General features: G+C 45.2%; 1 protein-coding gene across 2 annotated transcripts in view; it reads right to left on the reverse strand.

Annotated features, from left to right (window-relative positions):
* LOC119653021 (membralin) overlaps positions 1 to 12,255 on the reverse strand; it is a 251,628-nt gene that overhangs the window by 35,821 nt on the left and 203,552 nt on the right. For both annotated transcript variants that reach the window (XM_038057468.1, XM_038057464.1), the window contains one exon: positions 4,793 to 4,892. In XM_038057468.1, the coding sequence (XP_037913396.1) occupies positions 4,793 to 4,892 (100 nt within the window). The remainder of the gene's footprint in view (positions 1 to 4,792; positions 4,893 to 12,255) is intronic.

Here is a 12,255-nt window from a genome sequence, read left to right on the forward strand (position 1 = left end):
CTCTCTTTTTCTTTAGCATTTGTCTCGTTCGGTAGTGGGGTGGGCACGGGTGGATCAATTGCCCCATTTTCTTCGGTCATAAGCCTGATCTGTATAGAGTCGAAAGGCACTAAAATCGCGCTATTTCCGCTTTGGGCGCTTCCTACCTACTTGGATGATTAGGCCAATTTTAGTTAGTGAGTCTCTATCGAAATTTTGCCCATATTTCGACTGTGATCACAAGTTGTTTCCTCACAGCACAACAAGCTGTTACCAGGCGACTTACTGAGGAACAGTTTTTAGTATGGATTTCTCTAAACTCAAACCCGATAATTCTGCGTACTGGGTTCTGGGTACAATTGAGGTGAGAGGATAGTTCACCACTAATGAGAGTAATAACACTGGTAAACTCCTTATTTTCATATGGTATATTCGAAATGCCTGGAATGAAAGGGTTGAAAAAAGAGATCTGCTTTGACAGAAGCCAGATTTAAGCCGCTTCAGAAACATTCCTTCTATGACGTATACAATGAAGCAGGTACTCGAATTATGTAACCCAAAAAATATTCAGCAATTATAGAGGTATCACGTTGCTGAGCACCATCTACATATAAGATATTCTCCGCTATCTTGCTAGGCCGGATAGCCCTATACGCCCAGAACATCATTGGCCCATACCAAAGAGGCTTCACTCCAGGTAAATCAGCAACAGATCAGATTTTCTCTGTGCGGCGAGCGACGGAAAAACTGTTGGAATATGGACAACAGTTGCACCATCTATTCATCGACTTTAAAGCCGCCTATGATAGCATAGCCAGGGTAAAACTGTACACGGCTCTGAGAGAATTCGGTATCTCGACGAAACTGATAAGACTAATTACGCTGACCCTGACCAATGTGTGAGATAAAAGCAGCAGAATCACTCTCAAGACCATTCGACATCAACAACGGTCTACGACAAGCGGATGCCCTATCATGCGTCCTATTTAACCTGGTCCTCGAGAAACTGATTCCTGATGCTGAGGTAAATGCAAGAGATACGAACCTCTTTGAGTCCACCCAACTATTGGCCTATGCTGACGATATCGACATCATGGGAACGACGATTCGAGACGTACAAACTGCCTTCATTCAGATCGAGCAGGCGGCGATTGGCGCGAGATCTGGGGCTGCACATCAATGAAGGCAAAACAAAGTGTATGGTGGCAACGTCAAGACCAAAAACCAACCAATCGCACTGTTCAAATGGGAACAATAAGGATAGGAGACTACAACTTTCAGACTGTTGATAATTTCTGCTATTTAGGGTCGAAAATCACAACCGATAACAGCTACGATGATGAAATCCGCGCACGGTTGTTGTCAGCCAACAGAGCCTATTTCAGCTTACAAAAACTGTTCCGCTCGAAACGTCCCACCATAGGGTCAAAGCTCTTACTGTACAAGACACTGATGTTGCCAGTCCTCATGTATTCCTCGGAGACTTGGGTTCTTAGCAAGAACAATTGCGAACTCTTGGCCGCGTTTGAAACAAGAATCCTCCGAAGAATTTTTGGCCCCCTACATGAGGATGGACGATTCCGTAGCCTATATAACGACGAAATCTATGGGCGATACCATGATCGTCAGGTTGTGGATAAAATCCGGCTCAATAGGTTATGGTGGGCGGGTCACTTAATCCATCCGAATCGTATGGATGAGGATGATCCTGCCCGGCATTCAGCAATGTTAATACCAACGTCAATGAGAAATGAACAAAGATTGTTCTGGTTGGAATTTTAGATCTAAAGCTAAATTGGAAATTGAACATAGAACTGCGGGCCAAGAAAGCCTGTATAGCCTTCTATGCCTACCAGAGAACCTTTGCAAATAAATGTGGTCTCCGGCCGAGGATGTTTTTCTGGATGTACATAGTTATGGTGTCTCCTATCTGAACGTGCGGCACTATTGTATGGTGACAGACTTTCAGCAAAAAGTACAATAAAACGGAGCTTAATAGTATTCAAAGTATCGCGTATGCAGGTGCTATGTGGTCCTGCCCGGCAAATGTTCACAAAGTACTCCAGCACCTCCAACCCTTAGATCTCCACATTAAATACGTTGTGGCGTGCAGTGCCGTCAAATTATGTGAGTGGACAGCGAAGCCCTACAGCCAAAGAAACATCCTTGATGAAGTATCTCGAGAAATCTAGATATTCCCCACGGAGTACGCTGCACGCAAGCTGAACTTCATGAGTAACCGGTCGGCGGCGTGTTGCAAGGCAGTGTTCTTCACCGACGGATCAAAGATGGTCTGCGAAGTCGATGCGGGGATTTTCTCGAATACACATAGGGTATTCGTGTTGTATGGTCTCCCAGGTATACGAAGCGGAAGTACTAACGATACTGAAAGCCTGTTCGTAACGTGGCTATTCTGACAAGTGGCCATTCAGGCCTTATACTCAGTGACGATGACCTCCAGGCGTGTCGGGCAGTGCAAAAATACGTTGAACAGTTTGGGCGTCACGCTCAAAATCATCTACCTCTGGGTTTCTGGTCATAGGAATATAGAGGGGAATGAGGAGGCTAACGGATTATCCAGGCGGGGCGCTCGCACTACTTAGTAGCCGCAGACCTCAGATGGTGAATTCTCACCATCTGTGCTAAGTCAGGGAGGATTTGGCCAGCTAGTAACAAAACCCGGACCCGAGAGTTCTTGCGCCCGACGCGTATAAATGAATACAAGTTTACGGCGGCATGCACGGGGCCTCAGCCAATAGGGGACCATGCCGCCAGGCTCAGCATACCCTACAATTCGCATTGCGGAAGCTGAAGAGAAAAGGGTATCCCTGCTCTATTATAGGTCTGGCAACTGCGGGCCTTATGTGTGGGTTATTCTTATTTTTAGCACATTCCTTTAAGTGTTCACCCTGGTATAGACTAACCGTTTTGTTTGCCCTACGTAAATTTTGTCGCAGTCTGGACGGAAGATCTTGTAAAGGCCGCTTTTTTCCGTACACTCTTTTTTCTCCTTGACCGATTATAACCGGGTCCTAGGTAGATATCGTCTACTGGTCGAGGTGACTCGGAGTCCACGTTTATGTAGCCGCCTTTTGATGTTCTGCGTCCGACCCGAGTAGGTTAGTATTACCTATTGCCTAGGATCTACACTCACTTCCTGTAAAAATGTTGAAAGTTGCTGGCTTAAGACCTGGCGTATTTTCTTTTTGATCCGATTTCTGATGAGGTACCTGTTGCTTCCATTTTTCTTGACTGTTTCCAGGATGTAATTCATTTCTTCTCTCCTCATTGGGCCGGTCTTGTGACCATCCTGTTAATCATAAAGTTGTACACCGCCATTTTATGGTGGAAATCGTGGTTTGAGGTGTATGTGATGGTTCGTTGTGTCTGGATCAGTTTCCTGTAGATATCGAATTCAAAATTCCTCCTTTCCCGGATTAGTTTTAAGTCTAGGAACGGTATTTCTCCTTCTTTTTCGATCTCCATGGTGAAATCGATGTTCCTGTGTACCCGGGTGAGTTTCTCGAGGATTGTTCCTGCTTCTCCCCTTTCGATAATTGATTATACGTCATCCACGTATCTGATCCAGAATCTCGGGAGTGTCCCTGCTTTCTCGAGTTCATTCTCCAGGTTCTCCATAAATACCTCGCATAGCAGCAGTGAGAGGGGGTTAGCCATAGCTCCCCCGGAGGTTGTTTTATACAATTTATTCCTGAATGTGAAATACGATTCACTAATGCACGTGAAGGCCAGTTTCCTATACAATTTAGCCTTCTTCCTCCATTCGGATGAGTTTTCGTGTGTCGTGATCCATTTCTTCAACAAGTGTATGACTTTCTTCATCGGTACGCTTGGGAACAGCGCTTTTACGTCGAAGGATACTAATACTTTATCGCTTTGTATCCCTGCAACCTCCTTGAGTCTGGCAATAACTTTTCTGCCGTTTCCCACTGCTCGTTTTCTTGTCTTTAGTCCTAACCTTTTGACTTCTTCCAAGAGCCTTGCATTTCGCCAGCGCCTTTTCCACTCTTTTAACGGAGTCTAGCAGAGTCTACAAGGGCAATATCTATGAAAGAAAAAGAAGACGAGGCAGACCCTGCCTAAGATGGAGCGATGGCATAGGTCACGACGCCAGACAGCTTTTATGGATATCGAATTGGTGGACCTTGGCGCAAAACCGGGATATCTGGAGGTCCTCATTAAGGCAGGCCTAGACCTTGCGCCGTTGATGATGATGAAGTTCCTTACTTTCATATATGTTCGAAATGGCTGGAACGCAAGGGTTGGAAAAATTTAAGTCGCTTCAGAAATATCCCTTCTATGACGTATACAATGGAGTACGTACTCAAATGATGTTACTCAAAGGTAAATAAGACCTTCGGCAAAGTGTTTAGGTAATACCACCCTTAGGCTGGGCTTCCAGCTGGTTATCCTAAGCCACTGGACGGCAACTTCGAGAGAGTAGCTAAGACGACAATAGATGTATGGTCGAATATGTTCTGGCAGTTTTTTCACAGCGAAATTCCTTTGTAATTTCAGGATTAATTACTAACATATTTTGTTGAAACCACCGAACTTAGACTGACAATGCTGGGAGTAAAGAAAATTAAAAGCACCTCACAGCCAGCTTCTGATTTCTTCGTAGTTTTATGCAAACAAGGAACACCTCCTCAAATAGGACTGAAAACTTTCGTACTTTTAATTATCTTTCCTCTCCTTTCACTTCAAGTCAGCTAATTTTCAAATAAACTTGATCCCTTTTGAAGAACCAAATTGCTTCGACCCTAAATTAAGAGTAATATAAATTAATTACCTGTATCAAAAGCCACGATGAAATTAACGCCAAACTACTGTACTGCCCGTTGAAACGATAATGGTAGGCGTAGAATGAAAAGTGATACAAGTAGAAGAATCTGGAATTAATAAAAAATTGTTAAAATCATAATTAGTACATTAACGGCCGGATCTAATGGAGCAATAAATATGAATTTTATGACTTTGTCGTCAGGTTTTCCTTTTTATTGTTATGCCTTCGTGCCCGTCTGACTCTTGTGCCAACCCCAGCCCAAGTGGCATCCCCCCATCGAACCAGCTTATTCTGCGGAGTCTACTCAATGTTTCACAGCTTCCCTTCTGCATGTCTCCTATTTAGTGGCAAATGAAATGGCCAAATAAAAATCTTATTTTATGGGCAGACAGTTGAAGACTTCATTGCTACCACTACGGACGTGTTACACAGTTCAGTCAATGTTACAGGATAATAGCTTTAAATATATATAGAAAGTATATCATAAAAGAGGTCCTGTTGTTGGCAATGTGGTGGCGTTGGTTGGCCAGGCGGCATGTCCGTCCTGTTTCTATTTTATTGGACGCAATTTTTCTCACATAAAGAATCTTTAATAAATTTCCCGGCGTTTGTGGAAATTGTTATAAAGTCACTGGGCAGCAATCAGCATTACATGAAATTTTATTGTTTGGATTTCATTAATGGAACACTAGAGGATTGCGGGAATTGTGATATTATTCGCATTTAATCACATAGAAATGGATGAATATTTGGGTTGTGGGTTACGACTACCAACGAAGACAAGAATGTACGAAATTTCAAAAAGGAATGGATTCATAGTTCCAATGAAAATATCATAAATTTAATCGCCGAAGACGCAAGACGCAAGGTCGTTGCAATTCCATATCGCTCACGAATATCATCATGGCGTGTTACGACACTCGTCCAACGCCGCATCTTTGTCTTCATAACCGCGAGGTACTGTTCATTGTCTTTTGTAGTCGGTTAGCACTCAAAATCATAGAGGATGACAGGGTTTGTGCGTAGCTGTCAAACCTCCCTCGCTCCTAGCGGAAAAGTACCCAGAAATAAAACCAAAGGAAAAATCCAGTACCGGCAGCTTTTGGGAGTGACCAAGTGGGCTCCCGATCATCGACATCCAACGATCGCAGTGCCTTAAGAGCGGGACATTTGGCTACTGTGACATCAAATGGTACAAGAGCGCGGGAGATAGTAGAACTAGCTCCATCGGCAGATCCGTTCAGAAGAAGCTCGATTCGTCGCAGATCCCAGCCCACATTGGCACAAGCCCCGGTAATCGAAAGCACTGCTTCCCGTCTGGAGATCCGAAAAGGAGACCAAACCACCCGAGCAATATAAGATGCAACCACCAATCGGGAGCTGCCTTTATCACAATGTGTATGTAAAATCATCAAGGAGTGGGGGAGCTTTCATCACAATATATGGCCATGATAGGGGGCATCTGGTTGGCTTACGGCAAGGCTCAAAATGAAAGAGGAGTGAACGTGTCGAGTGAAAACGTGAAACTGTCGTGAGCCAGGGAGCATAAGTGCTGCCCGTTTGAAAAACGAGAAGGGCAATCGGAGAAGAGGTTGCGCGAACGGCTGTAGGCCAGAAAACCCCTAAAAAAGGAAATGTGGAGCACGTGGGGAGGACGACTGAAGCTGCCAGTGAAACTCACGTCACCGCCTTTCCGGAAAAAGGATCTGTCAAGGCGGCACTTCGAAAAGGGAACTATCGCAGGACGATAAGACCAAAGGTTATCCTCATCTCCAAACGAAGTGAGATCATACGTTGGCATTCTCAAGAGAGTGAAGGATAATGTTAGCCGCATTAGGTGGCCCCAGATAGGAGACCTTTTGTTAGAGCTCAAGAAATTCAAGGATATAACCGCGGGCAATTTCTTGAACATTCTTAGGACAGAATGCCAAGAGCTAGCAGAAAGGAAGAGGAGTAGATCGAACCACAATAGTCAGCTGTGAAAATGATGAGGGAAGCCTTCCAGCGAAGGCAGAACTCAAACTGGTGCCATCAGGGACAGTAAAAATTGACTGGGCTATGTGTTGACTTAGGGAGCAGGAGCACTGAAGGGATGCTGTGATGCCTTCGCTTTAGTCATATTGCGCAGGAATGGAGGTGCGGAACGGAAGGCCATATCAACATGGACTGGAGGTGACCATCATTGTTTACTGTTCAAAGGGAAGGAGGATGTGGACCATCGACACATTGCAGGCAGCAGGTGGTGCCCGAAATACAGGGGAGCCCTTAATACAAATCGCAAATGAAGTTGATATAAATTAACACCTACCCAGCATTACACTTGCCGAAATGAGCAGATGCAAAGCGTTCTGGCTCTTGATGCAAGAGAGCATGGACCGAAAATCAAAGCAGGGGATTTTAACGTGTGGGCTGTTGAATGGGGCAGCCAGACAACAAATATGAGACGTAATATGCTCTAAGCATTCGCAGAGCTAAACGTGATAATCGCGAACGCCGGGGACCAGTTTTAAAGAAATGAATCTGGCGTCTATAGTGGATCTGGTATACGTGGGCACCGCTTTAGCTAATAGAGTAGTTTCACGCCAACTTTACTCAGTCAACACCACAAATCAAGGGTAAATTGAACTCGAAGAGGAACTTTCACAGAGCGATGGGTGGATTGTCCGGGCGGACAGCAAAATCTTTTGAGAAGAACACTTTATCCGCGGCGTTCAAACCAGACATATACCTGGAATGTACGACCAGAGAAAAAGTCACGTCAATTGACCCCGTAGATGACGGAAGCATGTGATGCTACTATGCCCAGAAGGTGATTGCTCACCAGTTCGCAACCCAACTACTGATGGAACAAGTTTGAGAGTTGCATGCATAGGGGCCAGTCAGATAGTGACGGTCGAGAGGAAACACGGAAAACTGCGTGGTCGCTTAAAAGAGGTCATTTGGAGGAGTAATAAGAAATATTTCAAACAGATATGCGACCATTCCGATATAAATCCATGGGTTGAGACTTACAGGGTGATAATGAAGACAGTCTAAGGTGATCTGTCCGCAATTTCTGAAAGAGATTGTTGTCACTCTGTTTTCTCTCCACCAAAACAGCACAAGGTAAAATGGTGGTCCAGCTCAAGGAGTGCATAGTACATCAACTGGGAAGGCGCTTCGGGAAATATGTGAGAGGATCCGTGACAGCAAGGCCCAGGCTTGGATGGCACCCTTAACAGAGCTTTGAAGCTGACAGTGAAGACCAGACTCAACCTTTTCGACGCGCCTAAAAGAAGAAATATTTCCTACTCAATGGGAAAAACGAAAGTGGGTGTTGCTTTCCGAAAAAATCTCCTGTCTGGAGATACATCATCAAAAGCCCAATCCGTCTGTTGGATACAACCGGGGGATGAGAGAACGGAAGCGCTCCTAATAACGAACTGCAGAAGAAGAACACCACACAAAGCCACAAAGCCAGCTATCAAATACTTGCGGGTGGTGATTAATGCCAAACTAAGCTTTAGGGCACACCAAGATTATGCATCTTAAAGGGCAACCGGCGCCACCGTGGCCTTTGCAAAAATGTTGCCGGGTATTTGCGAGCCCAAACAATGTCGGAGATTCCTTCTAGCCGGAGTAATGTTACTCACTCTGCTTTATTGGCCACCTGTTTGGGCGGAGCCGCTTGCAAACTCTCAGAGCCGGAAGCAGATAAATTCAGTTTACTGGCTAATGGCTTTCCAGCGCTTCTAGAAACATATCAGATGAGAGAGTACTGGTAGTGGCGAGCATAACCTAAGTAGAAATTCTAACGAAAGAAATAAGTGTGATATTCCATGCAAGACATATGGGGGGTGCATAAAGAGGGTAGAAATGCGGCAAGGCCAGAGTCGAATGATCTCTGGCAAACGCAGATGGGACGAGTCCACGAAGGGAGGCTGGACGCACGGGTTCATTCCCAAGATGGGAAGACCAACTACCACATTGCCTAGTTCCTCATGGTACACGGTTGTTGTTACAAATAATATCTGCATCACTTTGGGTTGGATGGTTCACCGAATTGTAATAGATGCGATGGCATACCGGAGGATCCAGAGCATGTGATGCTTCAGTGCCTAAGGTTCGCAATGGAGAAAAGAAGTTTGAAGCCTGCACTTAGCAAGAATGTGAGCCCCAAAAATATATTTGCCTAGGTGCTGAGGTCGAAGTAGAACGGTTCCATCCAGAATCGTAAAAATACAGGAGTTGCGGAAGGAAGAAAGAGAGAAAAGCGGAAAGGAGCAGTGGTAAAAGTGACTAAAGGCAAACCCACCTCACGAAGTAATATCGCGGCGCTGGAGACACCGGCGGTGGCCACCGGCTGTAGCAGCTGTACACCGCCAATTTTCGTTCACACTATATAGCTTGGCGATTGCATGAAATGTAATGAGGAAACACGATTTTACAATTATGCGAGGTTTGTGGCTTGCCGTTAGCGGAAAACTACACGAGTAGAGAGCTTACCCTGCAGATAATTGGGATTTAGCTGACAGGCAGTGAACAACTTATCAAATCATGTAGTGTACAATCAGCGGTCGATTTAGGAATTCCTTCTAGATAAGAAAGCCGAGAGGGGTGTAGGCATCGACTTCGATCGAGATATTCACCTGATGGTTGCTTTGCTTGCTTGGGCGTTACATTAGAGTCCACACGCAAGCATGGAAAGCCTCTAGCACCTTAACTCCACCAGAAGCAGAGACCCTGGCATTGATGATTTAATACGGAACTTTTTATCGCAACTCATGACGTTTCTGCAGAATTGCTGCTTCCAGTTGTCCGCAAATTCTGAAAATCTTAGGTTTGCCCCAGTGAGTGGAGTGAAAGAAAATTATTATCGTTGGGAAAAGTTAGGTGACTTAAAATTGCGAAAATTCCGAGGGCATTTACGACTTCGCAGGAGGGGCATTCTGGCGAAATTTAACTGCACCATGAAGGGTTTGAATGGACGATATCATCTTTCTTCATACATCTTGGTGGATGACATCTGTTTTGTTCTCTCACCGAGTCATGGACCTTGACCAAATGGCTCCGGTTTTGGAGAAAGCAAGGACTGAAGATAAGTACTAACAAAACCATAGTTCTCAGTGCGACTTGGTATTACCCTCTCCTATTTGCACTAACAGGAATAAATTTCAATTCGTTGACTTGCCTTCATTGTGAAAATGCAGACATCTCAACCATCGATAGCAAGTTTTCGGTTGCAGCACACGGTAGCACATGAAAATTCATCGGCGATATAACTATTTCAAGTTTTCGGGTACTTAGGCCTGACATAAGATGAAACAAAGAACTACGTTGGGTTACGGGCCACGTGTCGATAAGCGTGTTGATTAAAAGGAGGAAGTGGCATTTAGGTCGCACTTTAACAAAGGGTGACAACTTGGGCGACAACAAATTAAAACTCAGAAGTACTTGTCTAGTGTCAAACCTATATTGGCTCGCGACAGCATCAAGACCTTTTGGTTCTCACATCAACAACATCCGCAATTCCGCCTAGCCTTCTCCCCTTCTGCTGACTCGCTTGACTTTTCGCCAGTGTTTAAGTCCTCTCCTCGTTCTTCTTCCCTCCCCCGACTGAGTGCAGCCTGCTCCGTATCTCCTTCAATGTCCCTTCTTTAGTTATGTGCCTCATTGATAACCTTAACCGGCCATGATGCCCTTCCTAACCAAATAATTAATTTCCCTCCCTCTCTGTATAATTTCTAACTGAAGCCCCGAAAATTGCCATTTTTCTGAACTGTAGAAAGACGATCTCGTTATCCCTATACACATAAACCTGGTTCATTCGCCGAGGATCACTTCTATGATATTTCCCTCCTCTTCTTCGGTTCTAAAATCCTTGAGAAATATATCCACGACTGATTAACTGTTCATTTCGGCTACCTCATAGCTCATACGGCTTTGTGAAATGTCAATTCACTGCTACTAGCCTAGTAGACTTCACCAATTTCGTGTTCAAATGTGTTCGGCAGAATTGTCCCACATTGTACTTTTGGCCAAACTCGTCTCTGTGACAATTCTCCTATCACTCATTATATGGTTCGCCTCCTACCTCTCTAACTGATCCGAACTGATCCTGCCGCGTTTTCCTTATAGTTCCACATCCTGTTTCTCTCCCCTCTGGTGTGCCGCAAGGTTCCATTCAGTACATAAAAATATGGATGTAAAAAGATGGTTCCAGTGAATAGCAGAAGTAGCGCGCAAGCTGCTGGACGTCGGGAAGGTTTGTATTGAATGTCGCCTTAGAAAGCAAATCTCATTGAGGAGGTGCTTCAAGTGTCTCTCGTACAGATACCTAGCGAGAGGGTGCACAAGTGAGGTTGATCGGTCTAGGCGATGCAGACGTTGTAGTGAAACAGGGCACATTGCTCGGGATTGTAAAAAGGATCCCAAATCTATGTTGCGCGTTGGAAAGGAGGGCCTGGACAGCGGGAATATTGCCGGAAGCGGCAAGTGTCTCGAATTCAAAGAGGCGCTAAGTGCAGCGAGAAAATGAGGTTGGTCCAAATCAACCTCAATCATTGTAGGGTCGCGCAAGATCTGCTCTTGCAGACCACCCATGTAACAGAGTTGCAAGTGGCTATAATAGACGAACCTTACAGAAACCCTAACAATAATGTATGGGTAGCCGGTCCAAAAGGTGGAGCAACCTTGTGGGCATGCAAGGACCAAGCCATACAGAAATGTATCAGACAATCCTCAAGTGGGTTCGTATGGGCAAAAATAGATGGCGTATACGTCTACAGCTGCAATACTCCTCCAAGACCCCCTCCCAAGGACATGCTGGACAGATTGGTTTTGGATGCAAAACGACAGAAACCAAAAGTCATCGTCGGTAATTCCAATGCATGGGCCACAGAATGGGGAAGTTGATTGGCGAATGCGAAGCCTCTTGGAGGCTTTCGCGCCGTTAGATATCATATTGGCTAACGATGATCAGGTTAATATTTACCGGAAAGGGGGAGTTCGGCTCGGTTGAGGAGCTGACTTTTGTTAATCCTTCACTAGCTCGCGATATGTCCTGGAACGTCAGTGAACAGTACACCCATAGTGATCACCAGGTAATAGTCTTTGATTTGACGAGCAAGTCAAGCGGTTGGAAATCTGCTCGTCCAGAAATCAGGAGAACGTTAGGTTGGTCTGCGAAAGCAATTGACGAGCAAACTTTCATAGATGTGTGGTTGGACCAATACACTATACAAGGTACACCATCAGAAAGAGCCCTCAATATCACGAAGTGTATCGCGAAGGCATGCGTCTCCTCGATGCCGAGAAGTTATACTTTCCCCAGTACACGTCCCAACTGCTGGTGGCATAGTGAATTGTCAGAACTTCGGTTGGTGTGCCATCGGACCAGATCAGCGGCTCAGAGAGCGATGGATAGGATTGACCAAGAGGTGAAACAGTCAACCAATAAGGAAGCCTGAAGCTGGCTATACAGCGAAGCA

The sequence above is a fragment of the Hermetia illucens genome, chromosome 1 (assembly GCF_905115235.1).
Source record: "Hermetia illucens chromosome 1, iHerIll2.2.curated.20191125, whole genome shotgun sequence".
In the NCBI taxonomy this organism is placed as follows: Eukaryota; Metazoa; Arthropoda; class Insecta; order Diptera; family Stratiomyidae; genus Hermetia; species Hermetia illucens.